We start from the raw sequence: 17,749 nt of genomic DNA on the forward strand, positions 1-17,749 counted from the left end.
GGTTTAAATACATATATAACGCTGTTGAATTTGCCTTCTCCTGTATCCCACAGTGAAGTGTCTGCTCTGAGTCCCAACCTGCATGAAAGTAAAATAGGAATCTCGGGCTAACTGGCACAGTCCTTTTGTCTCTGATTCTGGATTTAATCTCGTTCATTCTCTTGATGTTTCAACCTAAAGAAATGCACTTCTCTGTGTTCTTTTTTTGGTTTTGTCATCTTGAGAGTCAGTATATGAGAATATCCCCAGAGGGCATGTTTTGGTCACTGAAGATGCAGTTCACACATGAAAGTCATGGTCCCCTATCCTGACTTGTGTCCTTTCAGAGAATGACTGCGAAGTCAGCTTCTTTTTCTCAGCTTTCATTTCCTATCCAACCAGTCTCTAATGTTCATTGGCATGTTCATCTCAGGCTTGCTGGGACAAATAGCATGCTGATTAAAACCTGACTTACACAGAGGAGAGGGAGAGAAGAAAAAATCTGAGACATCAGCTCAGACCAATGGATCCTGAACCCAGAAATCTGGTGACACAAAGAGGATCCAGTGGACATTTTTATTTTCAAAAGGCCTTTGCCAAGGTTCCACACCAAAGGTTGTTAAAGAAATCGAGTTTCTGCAAGATTGGAGGAAAAGTCTTTCTGTGGATTTACTGCTGATTAAATGATAGCAGGTGAAGGGATTTAATGTTCATTTTTCATGATGCAGAAGAATCGGCATTGGGGTCCTCCAGGAACCCACTGGGGTGCTTCTTTATTAGTGACATGGATCAAAAAGTGAACAACAAAATCTTCTGGGTGACTTAATAAGCTTCTGGATGATACTAAGCTCTTTCAGATAGTCAAATGCCATGGTAATAGCAATAAATTCCAAAAAGGCATCAAAAATAAGTGGACAAAAAGGCAATTTACCAAGGGAAGAGCCAACAATACCATGCCTACACGGTACTGAACTTGGAGCAGGTGGTGACAATTTGTGAAGCCTCCCAGAGCTTCACAAAAGCTTGTGGATACACAAGCCTTGGTGTGCCCACATTTTGATTCTTATGTGTACTTTTGGTTTCTGCCTCTCAAGATAAACATTGTGAAAGCTAGGAAAGGTGCACAAGAGAATTAAAATGATCAAGGGGATGAAGTAGCTGCCATATGAGGAAAGACCAGAAAGCTATGACTTTGGGTAGGAAAAGACTGAATGAGAAAATGATCAGGGTTTGCAAAGCTGTGAAGGTAGTGGCTTAGTCAAGAGTGCAACTGTTGTTCACCAGATCCCGCCACGGGAGAGAGACTAGCTGCAGCCAATCCTTAAAAAACACTTGATGGGATATGAGATTAAAACACAGAAACAAAAATATGTCTTTCAATGCCAATGTGCTTCTTGAGCTTGCTGTCACAGGACATCATGGAAGCAGCAGGTTGAAAAAAAGGAATTAGGCAAATTTGTAGACAACAGATTGGTACATGGATGTTGAAAGGACAAGCCAGGGACATACCTATAGCATCCCTAATGCAACAATCGGCAGAAAGTGTCTAGGACATTTTAATTTGGGTAGAGTTCTCCCCTTCGCCTGTGGGGCCAGGGTTAACTTGGGGATGGGTAACCAGTCATCACAGCTGATTTTTCAAGATAACCGCAGGTTGTATCACTAGTGTGGTGCCTTCAGGTTTGAGGTGGTTGGACTGCTGAGGACAGGTCTTACCTGCATCTGCCTTTTCTCTGCTTTTGTTTGACATGCTTTTTCCAGTCAAATAGGGATTTGATGTTTATTTTATAATAATAAGCTCAGTTTCCTCTTCTGTAGAATGGGTCTGTTCCCTCCCTCTTGAATGTGTTTTTAGCAGTATTTAGCATTTATAAAGTGCTTGGAGGCAAGCGGTATTTTATGAATACAAAATAGTGTTAGGCTTTGTACTTAAGCACAATACTGTACCATAATTCAAAGGCAATTCATGTAACATTAGTAAATCATTTTGAACTTGATGTTGAAAATATAAGCAGCAGTATAAAAATAAACCTTTTTATTTCCTGTAGTATATACACTTAAATAAAGTAAGCCTATGGAGCTACTAATCTCCAAATCTGTATTGCCAGTATGCTTTGTTGAAACGCCATCACCTTGCAGAAGACACATTCTGTGTTTTGTACACATTTATGGTTGAAGAATAAATTTTCAGAGACTGTAAATGAAAAGATATCTCTGAACATAGTGATCAAATAATATCTTGACACTGCTTGTTTAAAGAAATATACTTATATCTCAGTGCCAGAGTATTTATGACTCTAATAAGTTTAGTTATTTTGCCTCATGGGTAAATTCCTGCTCCTTTAAATATCAAACTTGTTTGGGGTTCTGCTTTTTTTTCAGGAAAGAACAAATGATATTATTAGTTAGATGGGACTGTGCAGTATGAAAATACAATAGTGTAGTTTAAAAATGGAACAGTGAGCAAGAAATATGTTTTACCAGCAATGGGAAATAGACAAACATTAAAAATTCAATGACATGTCCCAGATGCCTAAATAAATAAATAAACAAACATTACTGTTCAGCCAATTGATGCAAGGATGCTCCGTGCTCACCTTCAAGAGCACCATTTTCTCTAATATCCTGCACAGTAATGAGTTCTTTGCATCACTTTTGCATAATCTGACCATATTTTAGGAACTGTACATTGTGGGACTGTCTGAACTCTGATTGCCCAGCAGGTTTTATTAGACAGAATACCAAGTGGTTTCAGGTGATTTCTCAGTAAACATTCTGGGAATAAGTGGTTTTACGGTTCCCAGAGCAACAGCCATATTTGCATGTTTGTCATAGAAATGCACCATTCTTCCTTCCCATTCAATTTGGGAACACACGGCAAGGTAAGATGCACCTGTAGATATTCAGAAAGTTGCTGCACAGGCGGTGAAACAGAAATACCATGGAAGGAAGGATTGGGCTCTGTGCCAAACTGTGTTATTTTTGTGCTCTTTTCCTCTTTAAAATGTGAACATTTAATGAGTTGTTCTGAATTGTAGTGCTTTATGATGTTTCCTGTTACCTTAGTGATGGACTACAAAACTCTTTTACATTAAGAGTTTATAACCTCTACTAGGTACTTACTTAATTAGCAGCCAATGCTGAAAGTTTCTGACAAAATTACCAAAAGTGCTTTGGTGACTGAGAAGCCAAAGTTCCAGCAAATTTTGTTAATAGTACAGAGGCAATTAAGGGAATACTGTCACAGTGCTGCAATGCCTGACCAGGATGGATTTAGCCACCCAGGTCACACTTCCACACTGACTTAATCCTGGTGGTACCTGCCTCTCAGATAGTTTGGGCTTCTCCATGCTGCTCTCTGAGCCATATTTGGAGTTTTACCTCCACATTAAAAACAAAGGTCAAATTTCTTCATTGAAAGAAGAGCTTCAAAGCTTACCTTGGTCTGTTCTCTCTATTTCCATCCCTGTCCTCTTGTGCATGGCCCTGCCTTCCTCATGCTTTGTACGCTTAAGTCTTTGTGTTCCCTCTCCTGATGGAATTTTTGGAGACTTTATGATAAGATTACTTTCGCCAAACTTTAGGTGTTTAAATAGAATTCTAATCCAAACTTGAAGAGTAGACTTTACAAATTTTCTTCTCCTGTAATGAAACATGCAGACTTTCAGGCTCATGAAAGTTAGATGAAAAAATATACGTGGGTGAAGTGTCAAAACCAGGCTTAGAAAAGAGATAATTTTCCAGTCTGTTTTGGAGGTGCTCATTGACTTTTCAACACACTGGCAAATGTACCAGAAAGGTGAACACAGACTGAATTATCACCATCCTTAAAGGGACAGTTGCCCAGCTCATTTTCCTTCTGTTGAGAGGACAAAACCTATCAAAGAAAATGTGTGTAAGCATCTTGCACTGATGAGACATTTGGTTGCTTGATTGAACATCTATACGTGAGGAATTTCTGTATGTGGCTTAATGTCCAGTGCTGGTACTTCCACAGAATGTTTGGGAATTTTTTCTCCTTGGGAAGCATGAACAATATGAGGGCACTCTTAGTTGTTAGAAAAAAGAGCATGCAGTAGTCACAAGCCAAGTTTGCCAGGTGAGTTTTCCTGTATGAAATGTTGTGACTCTTGGGTGCCTGATCCTGCAGCTTTGACTTCACTGAAGCCGTTAAGTGTCATATTAATAGTAACAGTAACAGTAACAGTAACAGTAACAGTAATAATAATAATAATAATAATAATAATAATAATAATAAAGGCTGGTTTTACTTATGCATTTATTCCGATCATGCAAGGAATATATACCCTGGTTTTAGAGAAAGTTGCATTTCAGGTTTTGAGCATTCTGACTGTATCTCTTTAAATATTTGGATACAAATAAATGGTGAGAAAATTGTCTTTGCGAGCTTCAAACCATTCTAGGTCTATTCTATTGCCTCCAGCCAGATGCTGTCTGATGTTGGCTAGACAAACCAGGGCAAACCATTATCATGGGATTAAACACTAAATACCTGCAAGGAGCATTCTCTTTATCAGATAGCGCTCTGTTAGCAGAGTTCATTCACTTTATTGCATATATAACTGTGGTGTCAAATAGACTGATTTACAACACCTGGTCTTTTACATAATCTTTGCTATTTGCTGTGCTTGTAATCTGCCAAATCATTTAGCCTTCCTGATAGCAGAAATGCTGTAAAACTTAGATAAACTTGCAGAAGAAATTAACTCGAAGGTAGTGCTGAAATCTAGGGCCTGCACGTTTGCTATAAATGCACTGGCTGGTTTGGTTTCCCCCAACCTAATCTGTGATTGAATGTGGCTGCTGGAGAAATTGAAATTTTATGATAGCACTACAGTCAGAGCAGATAAGCATTTGTATGCTGGACTAGATTAATCTAAAAAGAAGTTTTAGGTGTGGCTAATGAAACCAGTGTATGTGTTAACTGGGTTTATTTAGGGTTCAAAGCATCTGTGTATATCTATATAGAGTCTAGTCCAAAACTTCATCTATGTGAAAAGTCTAATATAGCTATGTGCTAGCCCTATCACTGCGGTTCATTCCATTTTACATCAGAGATATCTTTTAGGAACCTCAGTTTTTAGGGGGTCCTTTTTGAATGTTAATACAAACAACAGACTCTTCTAAAATGGTGTTGCTTGTCTACCCCAAACCCCCATGTCCTGAAATTTTTGGTTAGAGTAACTGTAAGGCATCACATTTGAGTAGGGTTAGCCCCTTAGACAGTCCAACTGAAACAAAATTAAAGCCATAGTTATTTGTTTTGAGTCACTCATTCCTATTGGGGTGGTTTAAACAGACAGATAATAGAAAGTCACATAGACAAGTTTAAAATGTGAAAAAGAAATTTGCAAAATGGGGTTCTGATTGGGTGAAATGCAAGCTAGTACATCTGATGGGAAATAAAACAATCAGGTATAGGTAGTCAAATAGAGGAGAGAGCCCTGTGAGGCAGTAATGTTGAGTCAGGCTGCATTAGAAATTACGGTGACCATCAGATTGGAAGAAACAATAAAAATAGAAGGAAATACAAGAGCTTGCTTTTCCAAAAAAAGCATAGCCTAACTCCAGTGGTTGCCATTAACATCAGTATTAACCCATCAGTACCACAGTTAACTGCTTTGAGCTGAGGAAGTATTTCTGTGTCTCAGACATAACTACAAGTCACCTTGTCATGGACAGTTTTCTGATGATGGTTGGGACATAACACTCACTGCTGGAGCTAATGAAGGATATTTTACAGGGCGTTGCTAATTTGGGGAAGGAAGTGTTTTTACCAGATGCTGCTGCTTGAATGATGCTATTGGACAGCACAAGTGGTAGTCTGCGTCTGGGAAATACATTGGTCGCTGCTAATCTCACATCAACAAACTGTTGTGAATATTTGTACTTAATAGTTTTTCAGCCTGTCTGAGTTGAGGCACCTGCTGAAGCTGTCTGACTTAGTTGCTTAGTCTTCCTAGACTCCCACTGTCCTGAAAGGAAAAACAGAGGCTTTTCCACCGGGACTCAAAGCAGGAAACAGCTTGAGATGTTTCCTTACCCTATGGATGAACTCTTTCTGCTTACAAGAGAAACCAACCAGCTACACTGATACCTTAGGTTGGATGCAATGAATAATGTTCTGTGCATGTAAGTCATTGAATGGGTGAATTATTTCAGCGCTGGGAACATCAGGCAATGTTGTTGGTGCTAACAAGAAGGTGGAACAAAGGGGAGTTTTGGGTAAAACTCAAGTGATATCTCTTAGACTGGAGAACAGCTTCCTTGGGGGAAGGTGGAAACGATATTGTTTAAGACATTTAAAATTGGACAGGAGAAAATATATTGTAATGATCAATCCCATGCTGGTATTTAGATCAGGTCTTGTCTTGTGTGAATATTAATAGGAACTCTCTGAAGTAACTGCCATTATTCAGTGTGTGTTACCAGCTAACATTGGCTTGCAGCCTTCCCCCACATCTGTACTCACACTTAAAGGACAGTCTGAGTAATGTTGAGCACCTTTGCCTTCTCTCTTGGTGCCTGAAGCGTTGATTTTGTATTGCCTTGCTTAGATTATATTCCTTCAGTGCTTCCACCAGACAGACTCCATATAGTGCATAGAGATTTACAGGAAGCACATGTAGTTTGTGGCAATAATAATAAAGTCTCCTGCTGTTTTCAAATCCCAGGGAAACTAAATCAAGTGTAGAGGTCTATTCAAACAGGTGCAGCATGTGTATAAGTCACTTTACCATTACCTGTGTTGGTCTGCCTTGTACCTGTTCAGTGTATTTGGCTGTCATATCTCTAAGGTCTGTCCTCAGTCTCTGGAGTGCGACTAAGACATTACACACCTCAAATGGAAAAGCTGATGAAACAGCTTAAAACAATGTGAGCACCCATATTTTGCTCGCCTTTTTTTCACTACCTCTGTGTTGGTATTCCTCATAGGAACCCATACAGCAAAATTCATTCTGTGCTGGTGGCCTCCATCAGATAAATCTGGGACTGGTCTGAATTATGAAGGCAGGAAGATTGGATTCAATTCCTGCGTAATGCTGTGATGCTTAACAGAGCTCTGTTTTCTTGGTGTGTTTCTGTAGGTACAAAGCCTGTCTTCCTGAACTGGTTGAAGCTATGAGTCCGATAGCTGCTCCAGAACACCTCTGCAGAGAATCTTACGACAGGAACAAAATGCACACACCTCGTCTTGTGAGCCACAGGCCATTGTCTTGGTACCAGACCCCTCGCAGCTCCAGAAGCAGAGCAGATGAGCTAGAGGAGAGCCGGCTCCTTGAGGAGATTTTCTTCATTTGACACACCTCATTGATCTACAACCCTTCTGTAGAATTTTTAGAACCTTTTTATTGCTGATTTGTTTGTGTTAAAGTACAATTTTTAAATTATTTGAGTGACAACTGCTTGTCTTCCCTCTTCTAAAACATAGCTAATTGGCATCCAGTTTCATTTTTGATTTAGTAATCATGGTGCAAGAATGTTGTTGGGGTAGACCAATCAGAAAGCATTAATTTTTTTTTCTAAACTTTTCATGTGCCAAGTAACCATTCTAAAATAGAAGGTTTTTTAATTTACCACATTTACTAATAGACTGAAGTCACAGTTTTGCCAGCCTCATATCGGAAGTATATTTCATTATCGATTTTTAGCTCTAAAGCAGTTTGCAAGAATTGCCTAACATTCAAGAACCACCATGTTCAAAGTAGATTATTTTCTAATTAAACAAATCTGTTTAAAACCTGGCATATTATAAAGGTACAAGCACTTTAGTACTTTTTTCAGTAACTTTATGATCTACTTTTTCCTTCAACATTCTGATATTTAACACGCTGCCTTTTTAGGGGATATAGCTCAACTATGCAGTGTCTAATAACATTAATGGACAATGTTGCAGGTTGATGTACTAGACATTAGTTTGAAATGTAGTCCTCTTTAAATCTGTGCTATTTGACAGAGTTTATGTACTGGGAAACCTAACCCTGAAATAGCAGAATACAGTCAGACATTGTAGTGGTCCAAAACTTATTTGATGCATTTTTCAAGATGAAATATACAGTAGTGGTAGTATAAGAACAGTCTTAAGACATTTTCACTCACTTGCACTATTTTGATCCTGTATCCAGGCTCCATTGTAAATAAGACAAATCAGTAATTATTTCCACTAGCAGCTTGCCATGCACATTTCCCTGCCGGCTTTAATTATTCATGCTGTATCTATTTCAGTTTATTTAAATGCACTTCCATCTACTGCATGTACTTGGTTATTTAAAGAAATGTGCCGAATTGGTAAAAATGACTGCAGATTACAGGATTAATGGTCATTTTCTCCACAATGCAGTGTTCATATTTTATTGTAACAGTAGCCACCGGCATGTGTTCCTAGAAATATGAGGCTAAAATACTCATTTTGCACAGTAAAATTACAGCAAGGGAAAGGTAGAATTGAGCCAGTATGGGCAAGTTCTAGGCCATTTTCTCCCAAATGCCACTTCGTGGGCCAGTACAGCTTTTCTGACAGTCTCTTTAGGCAACCCTGCTTATCTTAATGGCAGTGAGATGCTGTACAGAGCCTTGGGGTATCACTGCTGCCTGCCTTCCCCATCCTCGCTGCTGTGCAATGCTTGATGCTCTGGGAGCCACCACCCACAACCAGCCACAACCCAGCAATAAGGCCTGTGGTGCATCTCTGATGGGAGCATCAGTGCAGGATGTCTGGCACGTGCCCCTGGCAGCACCACGCTCTTACAACAATGAAACGCAAGGAGAATGAAGGGGAAAATGAACTGCAAGTGACTCTGAGCTGTTTCATTTGGGCCCAGTCTTAATCACAAATTAGGTGATATCATTTTCTTACATTCCAGCTGAATTTTAAAAGCTGCATGGAAGAGTTTAAAGGAGGGCAGCAGCATTACTGGACCAGAAAACAACTACTGTGGAAAGGGCCTGCTTGGTCTGTTCTGCTCTCATTGAAGTATTATAGCTCTTTCCAACATGTTGTTTTGCTGTTGAATGTCCCTCTTGTTCTGATCCCAAGCCTGTGAAGGCACAGGTTCCTGCTTAAAGCCCCAAAAATGTATTCAGTGGCCTGACCCAAGTGTGCCAGATGGGGAAATAGGTTTTCTCTTTGTACTGGCTGAGTAGTTTGCTTCTTTAAGAGGGCAGGGAAAGGGAGGGGAAGGAAGAGAAAAATGTACAAGGAGCAGCAGGAAAACTGTGGAAAACCATGAAGAAATGACCATCCAATAAATCTTAGGGCTTTGGGTTGGATTTTGTTGGTTTTTTAGGTTTGTTGTGTTTTTTGGGTTTTTTTTTTTTTGTTAAGGTTTGGCATTTATGAAGAAACAGTTCTCTGATTTCAGTCCAATTGCTTCTCTTCTCTTTTCCAGTTTGACTGAAACTTTAATTGCCTTTTCTAACAAGTTCTAACTAGCCTTTTGAAACAACAAAAAATACATGTATATCTCTTGAAAGGTGCCTTTTTGTACCCAGTTGAGAACACTGCATGGGAGCATTCTGTTCTTTGATTCTTTGTGGTTGCCAGTATTTAACTGCTTTAGGATTCCTTATGATCCATTTTGTTCATTAACAATTCTAATTCTGATGGTGACTTTTGACTTGAATCTGTATTTTGGCAGTAGCTCTCTAAAAGGACATTGTCAGGGTTATGGGCTCTACACTCAAGGTGCTGTCCATCAGTTAGAGCTACATGGGAGAGACACCTTTACAAAGCCAAGAATTCTAGAATTAAGGTGGTTGAAATGTCTGATGGGTGAAGACCTGTGGTTTTAACTGTCTGTGAGATGTGGATGAAGAAACAAAAGCTATTAATTTGGTAGACCCTCTGAAAAATCATTTTCTATAATGCTGGTTCTTGCTCTAGTTATCAGCGGTGCATTAGGAATAGTGTTTAGCAGTCAGTGCAAGAAAAGATATTTTGCCATGAGGCACTACAAAGTTGAAGTTATTAAAACATTTATAGCCTTAGAAAAAAAAATCAATGATTGTCAAATAGGAAAGGACAAAATCAGTAGTTGGGAGTGGGAGGGGAATTGTTTTCCATCTGCTAAAACAGTAGAGGAAATGCAAAAATTAAACTAGCAAAAGCAATCACTTGACAGTGTCCTTTTAAGTTTAAGCTCCTATATTAGGAAGCTGCCACTGGGGAATTAGTCCAGCCACAGATTGTTTGTCCAGAGTGTTCCCAGTTAATATGCTTCAGCTACACACCGGGCTGTGTTTTACATGAGGCTTTGTGGAGTAACGTGACTTCTGCCTTGTGGAGACCCATGCCTTCACTTTGTGTTCTTCCCAAGTGGCTCATGCACACACTTGCTGAGTGTTTGTGTAGTCATTGCTTTTGTGCACCTTGCACGCTGTGGACCTGTAGCAATCAGACCCTTTCCACTTCTAGTCTCTCCAGTCTCGCTGTTGAATCCCATCTTGAGCTTATGTTTATATATGTATGTAAGGTATTTACCTAATAAATTATCTGGGGATTTCATTTAATTTTCCAGAGTTTTGGTTTCTTGACTTATCTCCTGGTTTGTTTTGTCCAGCTCAGATGTGAATTCTGCCGTTGACATTATGTTCCACTTTCCACATCATTGTGTTGTATATATTCTGAATCTGCAGTTTGCTGAGATAGACAAGGAATTCGTTTTAAGCCTCCTCTTCCTCTCCAGGACATGGGTTTTGCTGTGAGAAGGACGAAGACCTCTTTTGGAGCAAGAAGTGGGGGAGAGAGTCTCAGAATATGAAAGAGAAAAGAAGGGAAGAGCCAGCACCATGCTTTGGGACAAAAAAGTGGAATTAAAGAGTAAGGAAGAAAGGGTGGAGGTAAAAGCAAGAAAGGACAAGGATGCAAGGTAGAGAACTGTACCAAAGGATGACAGAAGGTATAGGTTGAGTGGAGCTGAGCTAAAAGATACGAGATGAGTTGTTAAAATACAGTAAGTTGATGAAGGCAAATTTTGTGCTTATATTCTGGAGTGAGAAATGTCATGTCTTCAAGCACCAGTTCCCAGAAGAAGTTTATGACTCTCCACTCCTTTTCCAAATCATATTAGTGGATTTGGGTAGCTACTGTCCAAAGGATACCTGATAAATCAGGGAAAGAAGGAAATGACCAAACTTTAGCTGCTCCCCTTTAGAGTAGCTAGACACGGTGGCCAGAGCACAAGAAGGGTAATAAGATAGAACCCAGGTATATCCCAGGCATGGACTGAATTTAATTGCTAGCAAGGGATTGTGATGTGGACTTAGATGACAGAAGAATGTGAGACTGGATATAGCAAGAGTCTGAAAAAGGGAGAAACAAGCAAAACAAATTTTGCAGTGATCCAATCAGCTGTGGAGGTTTAGTGTTAAGGAAGGGAGAGGAAAGGGCTTAGCTATGCTTGAGAAAGATTGAGCCTGAGAGATCGAAAAGATATCCCTGGAAAGCGCACGTGATCCCGGGGTTAAACTCTTAAAAGTTGTGGCAGAGATTTTCTGAAATATGACCGCCAGGCCATGTTTGAATTTGTACCACCTGAGGGGGAGAGAGCACAGCCTGGTTAGTTAGAAACCTCAATTTTCACCGTTACTAAATTTATGAAATTGTGTGCTAATTAGTGTATGATTTATAAATTTACATAACTGCATGCTACATAAGACAACACAGAATATTGAATGAGGTGATTTAAACTGGCTGAAGCAGAGAAGTCTGCTCTGACGGGATGGCTCTCCTGTGGAAAATGCCTCTCTGCATCCATAGCTGCTCCCTGCATCTCTTGAGTAATTATCTACAAAAACCATTTTACAATAATGTGGCTCCGTATAGCTGTGAGAGAACAGGCTACCTTGAGCATCTTTGGCATGGCTGTGTAGCTGACCTTTCACTGTGATCCTTGGGAAGGGTATTTGGAAGCAGAAGTCAGCTAAAAAAAGAGCAAGAAACCCAACTTGGTCTGGTCAGTGTTGGTGCTTGATGACTCCCACAGTTGTTCACACAAGATCCTACTGGATCCGAGCTAGAGAAAGAAGGTGGGGATGTGGGGGAACTGGATTTGATTCCCTGCTCTGGGGAAGCCACTTTGCCTCCCTCCACAGCATGCTTTGGGTTCTGCTGGTGAAGGGTGTTTATTACCACATCTCGGAGGAGCTGTGGCTTATATTAGTGCCTGAAGCAGAAGGCACTGGACACAGCCACCAACAATTTGTCTCTGAACTGTAAGCTGTTAGAGCAGAAGCATTCTGGTCAGTCATTCCCATCTAACAGAAACCGAAGCTTTCAGGCTTCATGTATTTTGAGGCTTGAAGGGGTCATTTCAGGCATTAGGGAACTAAGCTGGAGAAACTCAGATGTCACTGACAGGTGAGGCCCTGACATACGTGAGAGATGCCCAGATGGTCCCAGCAGCCAAACCAATCCACAAGCTGCAGAGAGAGTCATAAATTCCTAGTTTCCTTAATTCAGGAGTTATTCCGAGTATGTGAAAAAACTCCACTTATTCACTCATAGCATTCAATAACCAGTCAAGAGTGTAAGTTCATTCTTTCTGGTCTCCTGTCTGCAGACAGAGGAAAGTGGAAAATTGGAAAAAGTTATCTTTGCTGGTTGCTTACTAGCAACTACCTTAAAACCTTGAAGTGTGGATTTGATTAAAGCCATTGTCCAAATACAGTGTTGAGTGCTGTGAGCGTTAAGGACAACGTGGTTGTCCTGGTAGACCTGGTAAGGAAGGAAAGGACAAGACGATGTTAAGGACAACGTGGGAACTCTCCTCTGCTAGACCTGGTAAGGAAGGAAAGGACAAGACGAATTCACAGATGCAAAAGCTGATTCTTTCTCAAGTTAGAGTTGCCTGCACGGAACTTGCATTGAAATTTTAGAAGCACCTTGTTAAAACTTTCCAGTGGTTAATTATCCTTGCTGCTATGAAACTGCCTTATTTTGAGGCTCAGTTTGTCTTACTTTAAATTCCAGCTGCTGGATTTAGTTGTGCCTTTGGAAGCAAGATTGCAAAGTTCCCCCGCTGTCAAACAGTAGGTACTCCACAAACACCCTGGTTCAGCCTTCTCTTTGACAAGATGGGGTCCTTTGCACCTTGTGTCCTAATGTCTGTTTTCCAGCCCCTGGATGTTTTTTGGGTGTCTATTTTTGAACTTTCTCCAGCATTTATGCATCTTGGGTTTACACTAAAGCAGGTGGTGTTTCTGTGAACGGTGACAGCTTGTCCTCATTCTGCATGACACTTCCCTTTTGACCCTTTCAGGAGCCTTGTTTGGAGGTGTTGGGTTGGTTACCTGGTATAGCTGCACTTCAGATCATGGTTCTGTTTCTTGGAAGCAGAAAGTCTGTGAGTGAAACCAGGAGACGCTCCTAAATTTAGAAGAGTTAAGGAGGAAAAATAATGCAAAGAATACCAAGTAGGAAAAAAAAAAAATAATAATTCAGGATTCAATTTGGGATGGAGCATGAACTTGGGAGTGCAGCATCTGTGAGCTCAGCCACCTTGAAAACAATCTGAAAGACACATGCTTGATGAGATGGGGGAGACCCAGATAGCAGAAACCTTCAGAAGGGGAAGAGTGAACAAAGCACGAGGTGATGATATCTGATAGCAACAAAAACAGACGAGAAGACTTTTCAGCTGCAGGTGAGGAGGCGATGACATCTCCAAATTGCAGAGGAAATGGCTCCTTGTCAGTGGGTCTGGTGCCCCTCTATTTGCACTAGTGCCTTCAGCACAGGGATCTCATTACCAGAGAGTTTACTGGCAGATTGGAGGGATTTCAGTGAGGAGTAATAAAAATGATCAGGGACTGCTAGAATTGACATAATGAGGAAACAAGATGAGAAGAGTCAGATATTTATAGCTTGGGTGAGAGAGACAATTAAAAGGTGGGATGGGAGATGGACTGGGTGACCTGAAAGCCTTGTCTGTATCTAATAACTTCTTGTCATCTGCTGTGCAGAGGACTTGAATTTACCAAGGCTGTCAGTCTGACTCCTAACAGCCCTAACTTCCCATGTTGAAAAGCTCAGGTGGGTGTACTCTGGCTGTATTGACACTGTCAGAATGTCACTGGTACTGTACTTTGTTTAAAAAAATAGTCGTCAGCCATGTTATGGAAAAATATTGACACGCAGTAAAGGAAAAAAAAAAATTAGAACCTTCATAAAATAAAAAGCCATCGAAGACCTTGTTGAGAGCAGGGCTGATTGAGAAGGGCTCCCAGGTTGTTCAGCTGGTGATGCTGAGCCCTTCTTGCTGCTTGCACAATGACCTGTCAAGTGGGAAGGTCCATGCAGAGGGAGGCAAACTGTGCCAGCCAAAATCCTGCCAGTCCCACCCATGGCTATGGCCATGCACTAGGTTTCACTCCCCTTCCTACTGCCCTGTGCAGCGGGATCCAGCCCTGGGGCACAGGCAGCTGTCTTGGCATGGCTAACTCGCTGCCTCACCTGTGGGGATCTCTGCACCTGGCTGTGTGTGGGTGTTTGTCCATATAATTTTTTCATAAATATAGTTTTTCCGTACATATATTTCCATATAGTTTTGCACAAACCCACTAATTATGTATTTTTATGCATATACTACCAAACATGAGCTGTCACTGCATTCTGGTTTTCCTGAGTTGGAGACCCCTGAGAAGAGAGAAGGTGGCCCATCCAAATAATTACGCAGCAGCCTTACAGTGTGAGGACTATTTAAAACCTTGACTGAGACCACGGCTGTCTCACTCACTCCCCAGCACTGCAAAGGAGAGAGCCCTGGGTTTGCTCTGGACTTCAGAGATCACGACAGAGTTGGAGGTGGCCACACTGGAGGTGCCTCAGTTCCTGGGTTTGCAGTCAAATTAAAACACCGTGGTGGGGCCGTGTGTGTTAGAGGCACTTTGGGGAAATATCAGAGCGGTGTTTGTTGAGTCTGATGGCAGAGTAGCCGCTCTGTTTTAATGATACCTGTGTGCTTTCATCCATTTCACATTAGTCTGACTTTCACAGAACAGACATAGCCTAGGGTGGTGGAAGGGAGAGAAAGGTGACCAAAAAAACCCACCAAAAAACCCACCCATTTTTTACTACTTTTTCCTTCTGAGCTGTGATACCAGGCTTTAGCTAAGCAACAGTAATCTTATCCAGTATACTGTTGATTTAAGCCTCTTGGATTTATATAACTTTGGAAATGGTAAACTATATTAATTTGCTGTGTTTTCAAGGGAAAGTTATTTATTGAGAGACATTTTTAACTCAAGTGCCAGGAGTCTTAAATCATTATAATAAATTCATGCTATTCAGGGTTTCTTACATTCTAATAAATTTGTTTTAAACATGAATGAGGAGATCCATGATTTCTTTAATATACTGTTATGTATTTCCTTTCAAAATGACACAGCTCACTATATCAAGTGGGAGAATAATAGTGAGAGATTTACAGTACTTAAGAATAACACAGCCTGGGAATGTGACATGTGAACCAAAACTGGGCAGGGGGCTGGCAAATGCAGGGAGCCCACCACCGCTCCTGGTGGCACGACCCAGACTTAAATGAGCGAAAACAGGTCAAGATCAGCGAGCAAAACTAATAGCTGGGCAGAAAGCTCCCAGCAGGTGGGAATCACAATGTGACCTTATATTCACCTCCATTTTACAGTGCAACATGGGATCGAAACACCCCAAAAGTGAGGCAGACTGTCTGCTGTGACCTGGGAGGGCAGCTGCTGAACTGCTGCTTCATCAGAGAGGGACATCAGCCAGAGGTTTGCTTCCCAGCCTGACATCATCCTCCCCTTCCTGACTTTGGACACCCACCGCAGTGCTTTCTGAGGGACCTCATCCATCCTGGCTATGATGGTGTGTGGGGAACAGATCCCTGAAGAGCTGCCAGCACCCCCAAAATGAGGCGAGGAGGTGCCAGGTAAGCACTTACATAAATTTCAGTCACCATTTTTAATCCTTGACCCCTCATTAAACCTCTGCTGGCCCTGCAACTCATCATTACGCATGTGGATGGTTGGGAAGAATGTAAGATGGTAAAACCCACATCTGGCTTTACATCACATCCTCCCAGCTTCACAAGGGTCCTTGTGGGTGGGTGGAGGCAGAGCTGGGCACAGAAACAGCCTTGGTGATGCCAGCCTCTGAGGTCTGAGGTATATCCATTTCAGCAGCACGGCTGTGGTTTTCTTAGAAAGTGGAGCCCCTCTGTACTATATGAAGGTCTGCTGAGCACTTGTGACCCATCCTGCTTCATCTCTTCAGAGTGCTGCAAGAATGGGGTTTCACGTTTGTGGTGATCTTGGATCAGGGTCGAGTGGGACAAAGCATTGTGGTGCTTGCTGAAGAGAAATCAGTTGTGTAGAACCATTCCTGTTGTGATGTGAAAATCTGCTGCCCAGGATGCCCGTGCAGGGAGACTAAAGAGTTAACAGGCTCTAAAGAGTTAACAGGTCGTGTGTAGATATGTCTGCAGCACAGGGTAGTGGGGGGGATGCCCTACCTGGCTGCAGGTGCAATGTAGGACACTTCAGCTGCAGGGAGGACAGCTGTGAGTTGCCCATACCCCAAGGCTGGACACTTCAGGAGATGGGAGGAGGGGACAGAAGAGGGCCCTTCGTGCTCACAGAAGTGATGGCAGGACCTCATCTGTCAGCGCAGAAAAATGTCTGGCCAATAAACTTGCCAAACGTCCCTAATAAAGGGCTGGATGTGTTATCATGTAGAATGGTTTTATAGGGGACGGCCATAAAACGTGCACATTGCCCTTTAAAATGCCAGGACGAGGATTGATTCCAGCGGGGCGGAGGGAGAGGAGGAGGGGGAAGGAGGCTAATTGGAAAAGGGGGATAAATCCAGGGGCTCGTTTCTCTGCCGTGGGTCCCCAGGGTGTCAGGGAGCAGTAATAAAGCGGGAGTCACTGCTGGCCTAACCAGGGCTTCTGAGCTCTGCCTGGATATCGGCCTCCCTGCTCCGTCCCCTCCACCCTGTGCAATGCTGAGTGCCCTTTCTGGCATCTCTTTCTGCTGCTGACTCAGTCCTGCTCTTGCTCCTGATACTCAGCCCAGGGAAAGCTGTGGAGATACCTCCATCAGTCTCTCCACTGGTTCTTCCTCATTTGTGCTTCTTCTCTCAATCTCAGGGGTCTAATACTCATTGCCTTTTCCTTGCCAGTTCCAGTCGATGTGTCCTGCCTGCCCAACAGCCCCATGGCCAGCTCCTCTCTCCTTCTGCCTTGTGACTCCATCCCCCTCTTCCGTGTCTGTGAAGTCCACCACTGCTGAGAGATGAACCACAGAGGTTTGGGCAGGTTTTTTGGGTCCCCTGCTCCATGGACAGGGCACAGCCATCCTGGGGATGCAGGTGTCTATGTATGCTCTGGGCTCTGCTTGAATAAACAGGAGAGGGGGAAGGTCTGGGATGTGTTTAGTAGAGATCAATAAATATATTGTACTCCAGCTCACTTTTAATGCTGCAGAAAACAGGCAGTGATTTCACTTAATAAATGTAGACAGTCTTGTGGAGCTACAAGACCATCTATTTTGCTAGACAATTTCTGCACAACAGGACTGCACGTGACCCAGTACCCAGTGTTTTCTGCAGCTGAAGCTCACAGGCTTCCATAGGTGGAGATGCCTGCCTCTGACTTTTTAATTTTCTTATTTTAGTTTCCCTGAACACAGATACTGGGCAGCCAAACCCCCATGAGATCTGGTGGGGAGGAGAGGAGAGAAGAGAGAGGAGGGAGGAGAGGAGAGGAGA

General features: G+C 42.1%; 1 protein-coding gene across 1 annotated transcript in view; it reads left to right on the top strand.

Moving 5' to 3' along the window:
• Positions 1–7,302, top strand: part of KIAA1328 (KIAA1328 ortholog) — a gene marked incomplete at its 5' end in the record, with an annotated part of 159,898 nt that extends 152,596 nt beyond the window's left edge. Inside the window, one exon of the mRNA XM_010168061.2 lies at positions 7,089–7,302. Coding sequence (XP_010166363.2) covers positions 7,089–7,302 — 214 coding nt within the window. The remainder of the gene's footprint in view (positions 1–7,088) is intronic.
• Between the last annotated feature and the right edge of the window lie 10,447 nt (positions 7,303–17,749).

This window comes from Antrostomus carolinensis, unplaced genomic scaffold, assembly GCF_000700745.2.
Source record: "Antrostomus carolinensis isolate BGI_N321 unplaced genomic scaffold, ASM70074v2 scaffold8285, whole genome shotgun sequence".
In the NCBI taxonomy this organism is placed as follows: Eukaryota; Metazoa; Chordata; class Aves; order Caprimulgiformes; family Caprimulgidae; genus Antrostomus; species Antrostomus carolinensis.